The sequence below is a fragment of the Zeugodacus cucurbitae genome, chromosome 3 (genome assembly GCF_028554725.1).
Source record: "Zeugodacus cucurbitae isolate PBARC_wt_2022May chromosome 3, idZeuCucr1.2, whole genome shotgun sequence".
In the NCBI taxonomy this organism is placed as follows: Eukaryota; Metazoa; Arthropoda; class Insecta; order Diptera; family Tephritidae; genus Zeugodacus; species Zeugodacus cucurbitae.
The window spans coordinates 72,672,458-72,689,770 of NC_071668.1; the positions used below are offsets into that span (position 1 = coordinate 72,672,458).

A 17,313-nucleotide genomic window follows, 5' to 3' on the forward strand; every position below is an offset into this window, starting at 1 on the left:
CAGTGTTTCAAAACAGGAAGTAGTAGAGATTTTCTGGTATTACACACATCCATCATAATGTTTTTGAGAGTTTTCACTTCTTGGATTTAACTAGTCTAGTTTTTATTTTAGTTTAGTTTTTATTTTTATTTATTTTGTTTTTTATTGTAACTAGTCTAGTTTTGTTGGTTAACGGACGCCAAATGGTAGAGCAAACTCTGTGGGACAAAAGAGAAACTTATATAAAGTATTCCTTTAGACAAGTGTTTATATGCTGAAATAACTAAGATCTCCGCCAATTTGTGCTTTAAATCGATCTTTATCCAACATAGTCTTATATCTTTTAACAGTCATCTGAATGGTTTGTGAATGCTTGTGAACAAATCATTCATGTCTAAATATACTCGAAGATTTAATATTTGTATGAATATTATGCAAAGTGGTTTGGTAGAAGACTGTATATAATTCTCCCACGTTTACTTCTAAATTATCTACCTGATATATATCCTTTTCTACACATCCAAGCGAACTATCTGAACAAGAAATTAATCCACTCAACATAGTTTTTATGAAATTTTTGTTATAGTATATAATTTTTGTACAGTATTTAAATCCATCGGTAGATAATTTTAAACCACAAAAGATTACCACATTTGAAACACTCGATGACTAATTGTCAATCAAATTTACAACTCAACTCTGTCCGGATTCAATTACTTAAACTAGACTGCTGACCGTCTTGAATTTTCATTTTCAAACTCTCAGAACTAGTAGAAAGAAGTCTCCAACTAAGAGAGAAAAGCAACTTAATTGTTTGTTGTGAATTGTTTAAAACTAACGAAAATTCAGTAGAGAGTCTGGTAGAGTTGAAGTTAGCGCATTCTTCTTATGAGACAAACTAGACATGAACTGTGTTATGAATAGTTCAGTGGTATTATCAAGCTTAGAACAATGCCTTATCCTATACCAATAAAAACATTGAAGCATATTGAGTGTAATTAAAGTATCATTACAGGATCAGTACAGACTTCCACCTTTTTTACGAACTATATGATATTTTACTTGCTACTGAGTCTGATAGCCTTTTTGTAATTTTGAGGTTAGGTACATCGCTGAAAAAGCGCTATGAGAAACCACGAAAGTCTTGTGCAAGATCAATGAGAGAGCATACTAAAAGATGCCGTCATAGTTGGAAAGCTCACTAATTTAATGAGATATGGAGTATATATGTACGAGATGTGTTTTTCGAAAAATATTAATTTTTATTCATTCGTCTAAATTAATACTGTTGGTTTTAAATTGTCTCAATTCGATATAATGCACTTATGCCAGCCACTCCAATTGTCGAAACACTTCTCAAACTCGATTTTTGGAATAGCCTTTGGCTCTCTTGGCGATTTCTCACATTCCTGTAAAACAACGGCTTTTTAAGTTTATTTTTATTTTTGAAAATAGGTAAAAGTCACTCCAAATTGGCATCGTTACAGTATTGTTATTGGCAAAGAATTAACAAACGAAAATCGCCAAGCACTTAAAAACACTAACCTTGGCGGCTGCTATAGATAAAGTAAGCAATGAATATAGCTGCGAATTTTATCGTACTTCAGGTTCATTTACAATATTAACTGTCAAATGGAAATTTCAAAACTCCCGTTACTTTTTGAACACACCTCGTATACACTTGGTTGGTTGGTTGGTTGAAAAGGGAGGCGAAGAGAGCCTGACCGCAAGCGGCCGCACTTAGGCCATTATTAGGCCGAAGGTGCCCTGATAAGCATCACCTGAACAACTTGGTCGATTTAACGAAGTTTCTGAGTTTATTCCATCCCTGCTGCCCAATTTCTCTTAGATTAGAGTAATGTGAGCCTTGGAAGGTATCTCTTCTTAACCGACAGAAGGCCGGGCATTCGCAGAGATAATGCTCTAGTGTCTCATCATCTTCCTCGCACGCCCTGCATTCAGCCGATTCTACTATGCCAAGTCTCTGCAGGTGGCCTCTTAGAGGTGATATAGCCTAATTCTCTTTTGCTTAAAGTAAGAAGTTTTTTGGTCTGTCCAGTATCAACACTACCCCATAGTAGCTTTGTGGTACGACTCGTGTTGCACATGTTCCAGGACCTCAGATGTTCCCCTAGCATCCATTGCTTTAGGCAGCGCTTGAGAGAACTGAAAGGTCTGGCGCAGTTTACGGGAACTGTGTTCCCAGCTGTTTCTGAGCGAGCCAACTCATCTGCCTTACTAGTCACGTTATCACTGCTTCTCATATCACTACTTTAAGTACCCAACAAAACTCTAAAAATAACCTCTCAAAATATCGCGCTACATGAAAAATTAAAAATAAAAACATAAAAAAAATTTAACGAAGCATATAGGACTTGCATTTGCATAATATAATGCACAATATAATAAAATATAAAAATATATACTTAAAAGCACAATGTCTGTGAGTCCACATAAGCGCACAATATGTACAAATATATATCTAAATCCATGTTCCATGCAAATTGCCTTCAAATTTCTAATATGCAAATTATGCCGAGCAAAATTTAATAAAATCCCAACTGAAATACTATATACTCATGCGCCGAGCGCCGACTAACAGCTGAATTGCGCTACATAAGCAGCATGCCGCTAATGCCGCACATAACTAGACACATTTATATTAGTCGTAGACCTCATAAAAGCCAACATGAAATGGCGCACATATTAGGCAATTTAGGCGCATAACGACACACACACACACACACACACACTAACTTGACGCACACATTGGCGCTTATAATATGCAATATTTAATTAACAGTCTCACCTGGCTCTCGGTGATGCTGACGCCGCGTTTCTCGTATTTGCTGCTCTGCTTGCGTGACAATAAACCGCTCGTCATATTGGTGACAACAACACCACTGCCACCAACACCAACACCTACACCACCCGCACCGACACCACAACCACTCAGATTACCCATGCCAACCACGCCCACAACGGTAGTATGCGTCAACTCAACGCCGGGCAACTGTTGCTCGGCATGTTGTGTCTGCTGCAAATGATTATGATGATGATTGATGTTGTGCAGTGTCGTTGTTGTTGTCTGTGCTGTATGATGATTATAGGGCATATGATGATTGTGTTGTAGTTGATGATGATGCAGGTGTTGGTGATGATTGTGATTATGATGTTGATGTTGCGAATGTTGATGATGATACATGCTGTTGTGTAAGCTCATGCTTTCATCTTGTTGTTGGTGTTGCTGCTGCTGCTGTTGTTGTTGCTGCTGCTGATGCTGTGTGACTAAATGGTGCGAAAGCCCGTGTGAACTACGCCACAAAGCGACGGCAATTTTGCTATAGAGCACCTGTGGAGAGTAGAATCTGCTTTATTTATTGTTTTTTTGTTGTTTTGGTTTTTAAGACAATTTAGCGTGATTGTCAAAATTTATTGCAACGATTTAAGTGCGCAATCTATTGTCTACCTTATGTGACTTCAAAATAGGCTAGACAAGGTCATAAAATAGATGTGGATTTAAATGGCGCGACTTTAATAGAAATATATATAGTATAGGGCTATAAATAAAGAAGTGAGTATGGGTACTTTTGTGTACAACAATTGAATACTTGTTAACTGTTTGCGCCCTTGAAATTTTATGAAAGTGTTAAAGTGAGTGCTGCAACTGTGAAGAGAATACTTTGAATCTTTAATCTCTTTAAGAGTGAATAGTTTTCTTCAAAAAAAAAAAAACAAATGAAAATGAATTTGGTCTTTTGGATTCTTTATAAAAACGGGTAGTTCATAAAATAAGTTTGTCTTTATGTAAAGTTTTCCAAGAAATGAATTAAGTGAATTGAGGCTTTAAGCTCTTTAATATTAAATTATGTACTTGCCAAACTAAATGGAAGACGTATTTCTAGCCACCCTAAGAAGGTTATGTTCGAAGATGGGCGTTATCGGACCACAGCCACGCCCACAAAATGTCGAAAACCGAAAACACATAAAGTGTCATAACTAAGCTATAAATAAAGCTATGGAAAAAAATTGGTATGAAGGATCGCACTATAAAGGGGCATATTTGGATGTAATTTTTTTAGTGGGCGTGGCTCCGCCCCTACTTTTTTGTACATATCTCGCAAACTACTAAAGCTATATTAAGTAAACTTTCTAGAGTCGTTTCTTTTAGGTACTACATTATACAGTCCAAAAATGGAGGAAGTCGGATTTCAACCACGCCCACCAAATTTTACGTTGGAAACTACTCAAAATGCTTTAATTCAGTAAGGAAAACCAACAGAAACTTTATATTTTATTATAAAGAAGGTGCAGAAGAGCTGCACTCAAAATGGTATACAAAGTTTTAAATGGGCGTGGTTCTGCCCACTTATGGGTCAAAAACCATATATCCGAAATTACTCGACCAATTTGAATGAAATTCGGTTCATAATATTTTTCTATCTTTCCCATGATATGTTGTGAAAATAGTCCAAGTGGGTTCACAACCACGACTACTTCCCATATACCAGAACTCTGAAGTCGGTCTGAATAGTTTACTTTACAATATATAAAGTTATTATAGTACTAGTGAAGGTATCGGAACAGAACTTCGCTGATATACTATATTTAAAGAATGCCATCACCCTTCTAAAATTCGTCGAAATCAGGCCATAAGTTTTCAAGACCATATATATCGATACGACAACCAATATGAGAACCTCAGTACTTTTAACAAATTTTTTACCGAAATTATAGTTAAGTCTCTCAGATATTTTGGAGAAATTTTGAGGGAATATGTTTCTTCTAATAATATGTCTCCGTGCCAACAATGAGTGAAATCGGGTCACAACTTCATCTATCTCCCATATACTTAATATTAGAGTTTTCAAACTTTCAATGAACTTTGTACCATATATATGCCGAATATGTGAGTCAAATTGTTTGTTAGAGTCGAGAGTATAAAATGTTCGGTTACACCCGAACTTAGCCCTTCCTTACTTGTTTTGAAGTAATTTAATGAAATGTAAGGAAGATCAGTAAAAGCTAGTGGTTTTCTTCCCAAAATAAATAAAAATAATGAATGTAGAGAATTGAAGCTTAAAGCTCTTTAAAAGCTCATAGATTTCTTGCAAGAATAAACGGAAATTATTAAAAAATATTATTTGGAAATAATTTCTAGCTCAAACTGCAGGATCATCTTCATAGAGACAGTTTTTTGAGAGATGGCAACACTGATTAAGAGTAAGGTCTTATCCATGAATAAATGTGGGGTTTTCTATTCTGAAATTAATTTTATACATTTGAACCACACTGTATTCACTTTACTGAATATATTTTCTATCAAAATAAATAATTTTTTTGCACTCACCGTCATCACCAACAGCGGTATTACGTATAGCAGTCCAAAATTGATCATATCCAACAATTTCGAATTAAACATTTTGCGATCCAACACACAAATCTCCTCCTCTTGCCCATCCTCAGTATGTATATTTTTAATAGTTTTGCTAAATACAAATTTTGGCGTTGAGTAGACGGCTGAAGTGACCCAAACGGTTAAGATGGCCAGCTGTAAGAAGGGTGTTACAAAAGTACTATTAAAGTTTTTGTGTTTTTTATATTTTGAGAATAAAAACTTTAAAAATTTTATTTTTTAAATAATAAATTTTATTTTAATATTATTGAATTTGATATAAGTATAGATATCTTATGCTCACACATGAACTGTAGTTATTTTTTTGAGATAATTTATAATGTCACAGAGCTATATATAATAATAAACATAAGAATGGTTCAATTGAGGGGTAAAATATTTCACTCTCTTGAGCGCTCAACGGTGAGTGAGCGTCCAAGAGAGGTTTCACTGTTATAGCAAAATCGATTACCCAGCTAATAACCATCTTCAATGCTATATGAATTATTATAAAGATATAAATGGAATTGTTCAATATCCTAACTGTTGTATTTATATCCCAGCCTGCAGTCATTGGCATTAATTTTGTCTGGTCATTTAAGTATTTATTTTTTTTTTTACCAGCTCAGCTACTTGCTCACCTGGCAGCACTTCTTTCTCTACACTCTACTTTGCAATTAAATATGTCTACTTAGCGTCTACCACTCGCTCTACTCAACTTCAGCAACTTTTAATGAAGAAATAATGCAATGAAGCGAAACTTGCCCAAAAGGCAAAATACGAAATTGAAAACATTAGCTGAAGGTCAATTCTTCAATTAGGCGCAGACATTACCAACAGCTATTTACGCGCAAAAGCAACAGCTTAAATTAATAAGACAAAATCAGGCGAATAACGAAAACAAAAGGAAATCAGGGAAAATGAAAACGGTGAGTCCCACTTGTTTATATAAATAAATATTTTCGCATGAAATGCGCTTTGACAATAAAATAAGGGAGGGAAGTGGATGCGTTGTATACTTTCGAAAAGTTTTCACGAATTTTGAGGAAGTTTAAAGTATTGACTATTTAGTGATATTTAAAAAAAAATTAAGAAATATATTTTTGGAATGATTTTATATTATAAAGGTTTACAAATGCTTCACCAATTATAAAAAATCGATTGCCATCAAAACGAGTCTCTTGATTACATCTCATATAAATTGTTTTAAAGCTGTATAGAGCGCTCCATCAAACATACAACTAGCTTACTTGAGCAGACTAAAATTGATATAATATTCGCATAATTAAACTATTAATTATCAACACGATTTCTCACTTAAATAAAAATAAGTAGGTATATAACAAGCAGTTACTCATACGCCATGTACGGCAAGCAAAGCAAGTACAGCTTTAAGTTGAAATAATTATAAAATCAAGTATATATATTCACCAATTATAGTGACAAGTATTTGCTGCTCACATAAGTGCACGAAAACATATGCAATCACTTTACACCAATACCAACAATTACATGCATACGCAAGCATATTAATTTCTCTTCTTTTCAACACTTGCTAAACTCTGCATATTTTCGCAATTTATTAAATTGCGTGCGAACAATTATTGGTATATAAGTAATTACTTCCTTCCTCATGCAGTTTAGTTAATGAATTGTGCACGATTATATATTTTGTTGCCACACGCAATTGCAGTTTGTTTCAGTTAGGTATTAGGCTTGATTGACTTTTATCTTAATTACTCGCACGCGTGTATTGCACAATAAGAGTTTACTAATTGACTTTACGTTCACACAAAAAAAAAATGTGATTTATTACCATTGCACGCAGACGTTAGAACATATTGAAAGAGATAGCTGCAATTGATATGAGAAGTAGTGTTTTTTGGATGGGTTTGAATATTGAAGGTTTTGAGGGGTTCAGTGGAAGATAGAAAGTTTTGCGTTAAATATATGTATTAATACCGCAGAGAAACCTATCCTAATGCACAACTCTATTAGACTGATACCTCCCTTGAGCGAATATTTTTTCATGCATCAAGTTAAATTTTTAGAACAAATGGGCCTCCCTTAGGTGGACACTTCTTTTGGGCGGTTAAAAATCGTATGTTAGTGAGTGTTCGTCCAAGAAAAGTTTCACTGTTTTGTTTTGTTAAAGCTTTATATGACTCTAAAATTAAAAAAATATTTAGTGTAATTTTTTTAATAGAGTTGCCACCTTTTTATCCGTATAAAAATTAATTAGATCACCAGAGAGATATGTCTAAATATATTACTATATAAATTCGCTTTGTCAAAGCTTCAAGTGTCGCTATAATGAAATATGTATATTTGCTTGGAATTTTTGTCAAATAGAGTTGCCACCTTTATACAAATAATTAATTAATTTCAGTAGAAAGATACTTTTGTATATGAAACCTATATAAACCACAAAATTTCAAAAAATAAAAAATAAAATAAATATTTAAATATAAAATATAAATTTTAGCGATTATACTCAAAAAAAGCTTAAAGTAAATAAAAAAATAATAATTATAATAAAAACCGTTAATAGAAAATTAAAAAAAAAAACTAAAATAATCGAACTAAAAAAATTATTTTTATTTTGAATTTTATTTGAATTAAAAATATTTTTTGGTTTTATTTTTACTAATACTTATATTCATATTCCAATATTTCATTGAATAAAAAATATTTTAAATTATTTTTTCTTTTATATTTCCACGCTAGATTTCTCGTCAACATTAACCGCATTAAAAACAAATTTCAAAGAAAACCTGCAAATAATCTTTGTACTCAATTTACAACCATCCTATCAGCTGCATCTCTAATGGGTTACCACTTTTCCACTTCATACACATGTAACACACTCACACAAACAAACAAACAACAAATATATTTCTGCAACACTCTTTCATACACTTTCAACTCGTGTACACCTCTTTAATCTTCACGCATCATTTAACATCACATCTACTATATTATTTCGCCTTCACAGTCGTCTATGTGTTGATTAATATGACCGTCTGCAGTCTGACAATGGCAAAACAACAAGCGAAAAAGTAACATTTAACTCAATGACAATCAGTCATCGAACGCTTATCTGGTCCAGTCAGTCAACCCAATTATAACGCATGAATTGAAATTTACTAGATTTCGTTTTTGCTTTTTATATGAAATGTCTATTGTGTAAGAAGCTGATAATTTAAAGGTAGGTTTCACTGCTTTGTGAGTTTTTGGTTAATTTAGAATCAGACAGCAGAGTCTGCTATTTGAATGTGAGAAGCACAGCAGGGTTTGACATCAAAAGAGAAACCCTTATTGATATTATTTTTTTTTTTGATCTATTAAGCTTACGGTTGCTGATTAATAGTATTCACTTTTGGAATGTTGGAACTTTCTGTTGTAAATAGTGGTTTTGATAGTATCTATATATAAGAGACCCTCATGTATCAACAGAGCGCTCGGCTTTAACACTAATTTCTATAGCCTTCCAATATAGATTTAATTAACAGACATACCAAAAAAAATCTAAAAAGAGCTTTTTACGCGCTTTTAAAGCTTTGAAGAGCTTTCACTCATTTAAACTATATTACATGAATTCGGAAACCAATAATAAAAAGCTCTAAAAGCTTTCCTTAAGAGCTTTTTCAGCACTATGAAAGCTTTATTCAGCTTTCACTAACTAAATGTATCTCAATAAGCTAATATTCTAACCATATTTTATATGAATTTGGAAATCCAAACCAAAAAGCTCGAACAAAGCGCTAATAAGAACTTTTTAATAAATAGCTCTAAAAACCGAATTCTTAAGAGCTTTTTCAGCACTATGAAAGCTTTATTCAGCTTTCACTAACTAAATGTATCTCAATAAGCTAATATTCTAAGCATATTTTATATAGATTTGGAAATCGAAACCAAAAAGTTCGAATAAAGCGCTTATAAGAACTTTTTACGCGCTTTCAAAGCATTAAATAGCTTTCACTATCAATCAATAAGCTCGTTAAGCTAATATGATAAGCATATATTTTACATGAATTTAGAAACCACGACCAAAAAGTTCTACTTAAAGCGTTCTTTAGAGCTTTTTTCGTGCTTCAAATAGCTTTCACTAACTCAAGCTCAGTAAGTTTATATTATAAATTCTATTACCTCTAAATTTGGAAAATATTGTTTTCAATTAAAAAACGCAAAAATTAGAATTTACAAAAATCGATGAAATATTTCGCAATTATTTACCTTTTCTGTTTACACGACTTTTCCAAAAATTCTGAAATTCAAACATGCACAACCAAGCTAAGCGCTACACATTCATTTTTCCGCACAATTAGCTTACGTAATGAATATTTTTGAAAAATTAGGCTGTTGCACGCGTTAAATTGCTGCAGAGCGCACATATATTCCCACGAGACTACATGCAACAACAGTGTCTCATATATCTAATACACACACACTAGCCTCCACGCCCGACAATTGTAAAATTACTGCAAATAAACACCATTTTCAAAATTCATATATTCTACACAAACACTAACACTTTGCATGTGTGTGCATGTATGCGGCAAACGCGCGCCGTCAAGCTGCCGTCGGCTGTTTGTGGCGTCGATAAATTTCGAAAACGTGCCACTGCGGTGCGTGTTCATATCAATCGCTGCCGCCGAAACGCCGCACCGCCAGTGAAAATGTCAGCACCACCGCCGCACTCACACTTCGGTGCTGCGCGTCACATATCCATATCCATATAGTATATGCTGGGAGGCAAATTATATGTACACGTTGCACTTGGCCTTGCATGCCACACGTGCGACTGCTGCTGCCTGCCTATTCGCAATAATAAATCGCTACAGTCGGCTGAGTAGATATTCACACATATCTACCTAGGTATCTCCTCATATGCGCATTTTGGCGTATATATGCCACTAGAACTCATGCTTTTCGATTCGCCTTTTTATTATATTTTTTTTTTGTGATTTTGCCTGCCTTGCAATTGCCAATATGGTGATTTGTTTTTGAGCACAGACACAAATATACCGTCATGTGCATGAAGTGAAAACAAACATTAGCCAATTGCTGCTATTAGAAATTAATTTACTGCCACCACAATGTGTAATGGAACAAGTTTATTTTCGTTGTGAAAATAATAAAAACAAGCGAGGAAGCGATGAGTTAAGGTGGAACCGATTATTTAATGCTTTCTGTGCCAAATAAAATGTTTACATTTTATGTTTATTGGTGATGCCTCCATGAGCAATTATATATGAAAGTCATATCTTCGGCAAAAAGTTGGCACACATGAAATGTCTTTAAGGTCAATTTTTCATTTTATGTATCTCACTATTTCATATGTGTCATAGGAACAGTTTGACAACTGGAATAGTGTTGTAAGAAAATCCAAGAAGAAACAAAAGCTGGTTCAAGATCACGAGATCTATAAATGTTATTAGCGGATTGAGTTTGAAATAGCTATAGGTTAGGATAAAATATTGTATGTAATTGGCGTTGAACCGTTTAGCCGGTTATAGCCGAATCAATGAGAGCGCGCCACTTCTCTCTTTCCTTCGCAGTTGAAGATTCCAAGTGTAACCAGGTCGCTCTCCACCAGGTCCCTCCAACGGAGTGGAAGCTTTCCCCTTCCTCGACTTCCTCCGGCGGGTACATCATCGAACACTTTCAGGGCTGGACTGTTTTCGTCCATTCGGACAACATGACCTAGCCAGCGTAGCCGCTGTCTTTTTATTCGCTGAACTATATATTTCAATGTCGTCGTATAACTCGTACAGCTCATCGTTCCATCGTCTGCGGTATTCGCCGTTGCCAATGTTCTGAGGACCATAAATCTTGCGCAAAATGTTCCTCTCGAAAACTCCTAGTGTCGTGTCTTATGATGACATCGTCCACGCTTCTGCACCATAAAGCAGGACGGAAAAAAAATATTAGTGTTCATAAATATATGAGAAATGCATGAATAAGATTCACAGTTCATCTCATAAGTAGATTTTTTAGAATAAAAAAATAGTATATATTAATTAGATATTAGATTACAAACTTTAAAGAACTATTCAGTTAGGCTGATAGTCTCTGAAAGTGATCGAAAATCGGGTCTCTCGGCTGGAATTTATTTGAGCCAGCCACGGTGGTCAATTTAGCGGCCCTAAAAACTTCTAGATATATACTAAGTTTTGTGAACATTAAGAAATTTTTATACATCCGACAGCCATGTTGGATCCGCCATTTTGTATTTTGAAAATCTGACTTTAAATAAGTAATCAGCGACCCTAAAAACTCCTCTATCCCAAAATTAAGCTAAATCCGTTAATATTTTTAAATTTTTTTCTCTTAAATAAAATCCGAAATGTATTTTGAGGTTAGGGAAAAATCGTGACGTGATGAAGCAAAACGGACTTCAGATTCGGTTTCAGCTGCCCAAAATACATATAACACACCACGTTTGGTCAAAGGAACCTTTCATCGATTTTATGTGTTATTGGTCATCATATTAAATTATATGAGTTTTATTTCTTTTTGAAAACCACGTGCCCCAAAAACACCTTTGGAAAGATAAAAATTCATATATCTTACAATAACTACCTTATCGGAATAACTATTTAGCAACAATTCTTAATTCTTTCAAGGATTTTGTACCATTACATTAAGATGCATCACTACGAAATCATGACGAGAACTTCAGAAAAATTTCTTCATATAAAACTAGAAACGAGAATCTAGAAAACCAAAGCGAAATTAGCGAGAGAATTATTGATAAAGAGTTGATTATGTGTTAGCAATTTCGATCGGTCATTCGATATTGGTTTTCCTTTGCTAGATCAGCACAAATTAAATGTCTATATAAAGTCTAATTGGAGAAACACACCGTGGAAACAAATATACAATCTACCCTAACTTAAGCTATCGGCGCGTTATTTGCCGCTTTTGCTTATCCTGGTCAACAAATGAAACCGTAAGATCACTACACTGCTATTTGACACTGTTGCAAGCCCGATCCATAGCTTTTTTACGACGTTTCAAGATCGTGACAAAATATGAAACAACTAATACATATCAGAGACCAAGGATCAGTACAAAAAGTGAACATTTATTGGGCAAGCTGCCCCGAAAATGACGAAGACTGTTCTATCGGCTGCGAAAAATGTGGCCACGATTTTCTTCTATTCATAAGCTAAATGTTGGCCATAGCCAAATTATAGGATAAGACTAGAAAAAGTACATTCGCTGAGTTTAATTATAATCGTTGTTGTGGAGACGAATTTCTCAGACGGGTTAAAGAAGTTGATGCATTGCACAGTGGTTCGCCTTGTATGAAGGTGCGGTCATAAATACTTCCCGTTGAGATATCGCTTTGAAATTTTCACCAAAAATCTAGAAAATTATTTTAAATATATAGTAAAAAAATGGTCCCCATCGGACTACTAGGTCCTATAGCTCCCATAGAACTGTAATTGCCATTATATGGCAATCCTGCGCAAAAATACTTCTCATGGTCATGGTCGGAGCGTCAAAACTTTCTGTAAGGCTTTGTAAAAAAATTTAAGAAAGCAATAAACAAGCTGAACATGATTTGTCGTTATAGTTTCCCCCATCCAACCCCCACATTCAAACTGTAAGAATAATATCATATAAACAAATCATGTAGGAAATAAAGCAAATTATCAACCAATTTAATACAGTTCATTTTTTCACTGCCATTCTACAGCCATTATAATTAGAACAAAAACTTATAATGCATCCTCTAGTAAACCGTACATAGGTTGAAATAAAGATGGTTTATCCTTCTTTCCAAGCTGTTTTAGACCAATTATAATGAGTTTGAACTTAAAAATAGTTAATTTAAAGACCATTATTATTTTGACGATTACTTCTACATCTGCAAATTTCCGCACCTAACTTTAACACTTTTATTACCTTAAGACTCTGGTAAAGACAATGTAAAATAAATCTAACGGGGGATCGCGGGGGAACACAACTAAAACTTTATGTAAACACATTGAAGACGCAGAAAAAAGGTACAAAAAAATAGGTGATATAAAACACTAATTTCACAAAAAATACAAATCACGTTAGACTTAATTAATGTCACAAGTTAAAATATATACCTTTAGCTTCAAAAGCCATTAAAAATTATCTTGATTCGTTAACCTGAACAATTACCAGAACAATTTGAAGTGCGTTGTTGCTGCGAATTTAAAAAATGTCTAATGTGCTTTAAAAAAATACAGTTCTTCATGCGTTTAACTCTATTTGAAAGTACCGTTAGATTTTTGAGAAAACCCGGTTTGAAAATAAGAAGTTTGAACAATTTAGAGGCCATCGGTTTACATTTTGTAAAAAAATCGAGAGAGGGATTTTTTGATTTTTGGCCTACGGCGGAACCACTGTGCATTGTTGAGTCAAGTATATTGAGATAAATGAAACAAAATATCAAAAACAAAAAAATATTGTAATAAATGTGTTTTCATTCGTTTGCAAAGCATTTATTAAGGCAAAATGTTTGAATTTTGATTTCATTTTGCAGCACTTTATTTGAGATGAAATTCTACACCACTACAAAAATCATTCATTATAAGAAATGTGTTGCTTCTAATTGGTGCTTTTACAAGAAATTTTCTTATTCATAAATTAAATAAACGAAATACAAGCACAGAGAATGTGAATAATAAAATCTAAGCCAAAATATTGAATGCGGCAAGCTAATATTGGTATTTTGTGCAAATATCTAAAATAAATAAATGCATAAAATTATGAAGTGTTGAATCGAAACGAAAATTAAAATTATGGAAAAATATGGAAATATATAAAAATAATATATAGTATAAGTAAATTAGTCAAAAATATTTGCACGTTATATTGTTATGTGTGTGGGTGTTTTGACAAACAATGACGGAGTATATTGACCACATTTTGTTTGCGAAACTCGGCATATTGTTTGCCCTCATTTATGCTTATAGCGAAACTTTCACAGTTATGCACACACAACGCGCACATACACCGGCACATCCGAAATGTTATTCAATGATTATACACTTGTGGCGCACATTAGCAAAGCAAACAAATAAACAAACAAGCATATAAATTTCGGCAATAACAGTTTTTGTGGGCGGATGATGCACTGCACTTCCAAACTGATGAATAACTGAATTAAATATTTTTGTTGAAATTTGAAATATTTTTGAAGTTATTTAAGCTTTAATTAGTAAAAAAATAAATTTGTTTTCTCAATGTAAGGATACCAATATTTTTTGGTAATAGCTTTTACTTAAATATATTTCGAAATTAAATTTTTATATTTTTTTCTCCTCCGTTCAACATTTAAAAATATATGTATATGCACAGGCAGGCGCATCGAGTCCGCTCTCAATCGCTTTTAATTAATTAAAATTACAGCGGATGGAATTCCATGGATTATCGCGTACATTTCGCGCTTTGTATGCGTATGTGTTACATAATTGGTAGGCTGTAATGTCGCAAGTAGATAGTAAAATTAACGGTAAATTGATTAAACCGTAAAAGTTAAGTAGCCGTTAATTGCGCCAATATAAATAAATTGCGCTGTGGAAACTGGTTATGTATATAATTAAGGTTGGAGGACAGCATTGTAAATTGGCCACTTAATCGCCTACGTAATATATTAATATAAATATTTTTGGAAAAATGCGAAAAAATACAAACAGAAATGGCAATAATGAAAATTTTCCGGGAATATGCTAAGCTATAATACTTCAGAAAAAAATATTACGCAAAAACCTTGAAAGGATTTATCAGTTATGTATATAATAAAATAAGGTTCAAATGTAAAGTAAAAAGATATAAGAGCTTCATTTATATTTACATAATGACATTTTAATATAGAACTCTTATATATATATATAAGATAATTGGGGCCACCCAGCAACACTTTCACAAACGATTTTATACGAGTATATAGTACTTTTCGTTTAATTGACCCTATGGTTAATTGGTTTCCCCGTATAATTGAACGGTGTTATCGAACAAAAAATATAACATAAAGCACATGTAAATTTTCTCGGATAATTGGACTCGGTTTATTGGTTTTCCCGCTTAGTTGGTTCAAAATATATGTCATCAAAAATAAATTTCCTTTTAAATTTCCCCGGTTAATTCCACCAAATAATATTGTTGAAAATAACTAATCTTCTAATCAACACTGTATAATTTTTATACCCTGAACAGACAGGGTATATTGAGTTTTTCACGAAGTTTGTAACACCCAGAAGGAAGCGTCGGAGGCCCTAAAAAGTATATATATAAATGATCAGTATGTTAAGCTGAGTCGATTTAGCCATGTCCGTCTGTCTGTATATATACGAACTAGTACTTCTGTTTTTAAGATATCGTTTTGAAATTTTGCAGATGTTATTTTCTCTTCAAGAAGCTGCTCATTTGTCGGAACTGCCGATATCGGACCACTATAGCATATAGCTGCCATACAAACCGAACGAGCGGAATCAATGCCTTGTATGGAAAATTTTCGCATTTGACGTGGTATCTTCACGAAATTTGACAAAGAAATGCACCTGTGAAGGGTATTTAGCTTCGGTACAGCCGAAGTTAACGTTTTTTCTTGTTTAATAATAAATTTGAAAAACAAATATATATACATATGTATGTACATTAATAGATACATAGATTACATAGTACATAATATAATTATTGCATTTTTTCCTTTAAGGATAAAAAAATATTCAAATATTAAAAATTGAATTTTTGATAGATTTTGAACAAAAATCTAACTTTTGTGGTCAAATTTGCGCCATGTACTGACTCAAAAAAATAATTGTAATAAAAATGTTTTAAAATTTTTCAACAGAATCGCTTCATAATTTTTCGAGAAATTATGTCCATTGACTTCAAAATTTGAGTTTGAGATAAACCCGTTTAAAGTTTTACATTCATACTGAAGTGGTCTGATGGTAGGATTTTCCTTATATCTCTTGAAATTTTAATCGTATCTATTTCATTATTTTGGATAATATTTCAATATTGTACTATTTAATAAGACCAACAAATTTCAAATTTTGAACCCCAAATCCCTTAATTCACCAGGTGGTCTAAATAAGAAATTTTGATGTGCCATTAAGCGAAGAGTACTGTAGTTAAATATAACGAAATTATTCAAAGGACTGTAACTCTAAAGTTTTAAGACACTGGAGTATGTATGAGAATAGTTAGTCACTAGGCTTGAACTTAAGATATTATAATCATATCAACTTGTAGGTCATTTAGTATAAAGAGCCGAATAGCCTTTTCGCACCGACAAATTAATTGATCAATTAAAATTTTTGGAGAAAACAGCTTTTGCCTTCGCAAATTGATTGTTATTTTATTAGTTATTTCCAGCAGCGATTTCTACCGTCGAGTAGCGTGAACAACAACATGCGGACTAAGAAAGAATATAATTGCAAATACGTGCATTGCATTTTCCACTCAATTATAATTCGATTAAAAATTAATGTAGAAAATTAGAAATTAAATTGGTTGAATTGAAAATCGATCAAAATTAGCACTTTAATCGGGCAAAGCCGGCTAATTGATCAATTAGCTCCTGTGCGAAAAGGCTTTAATATTGGCGTATGATCATTGCGGTCAGACAATCTTGCGACTTGCTTTTCAAGTAAAGAAAAATCTGCTGGATCGAAGCGAGCATCAGTCACATTTAGATTATGGATTAACATTATACTATTGAAAATGTGTAATGGATATGTCCGACCGAGCTTAATAATTTTATAATTTGCATCTAAAAATTCGAGCAACAAGCTTCATAAATGGGTATAATGTCCTATATATATAATATCCGATATGTTAAGAAAGTATAGTAATTTTAATTTTTTTTTTAATTTTCTTAAAATTATTTTTCCAAGCCCAATGAATTTTTAGGAGTCGCAGAAAATAATTAAATATTTTTATCA

General features: G+C 33.2%; 1 protein-coding gene across 3 annotated transcripts in view; it reads right to left on the bottom strand.

The window, feature by feature from the left end:
• LOC105215935 (trissin receptor) overlaps window positions 1–17,313 on the bottom strand; it is a 68,269-nt gene that overhangs the window by 18,777 nt on the left and 32,179 nt on the right. For all 3 annotated transcript variants that reach the window (XM_054227222.1, XM_054227223.1, XM_054227221.1), the window contains exons 4-5: window positions 5,330–5,530; window positions 2,789–3,331 (exon numbers count right to left, since the gene is read on the bottom strand). In XM_054227222.1, coding sequence (XP_054083197.1) covers window positions 2,789–3,331; window positions 5,330–5,530 — 744 coding nt within the window. The remainder of the gene's footprint in view (window positions 1–2,788; window positions 3,332–5,329; window positions 5,531–17,313) is intronic.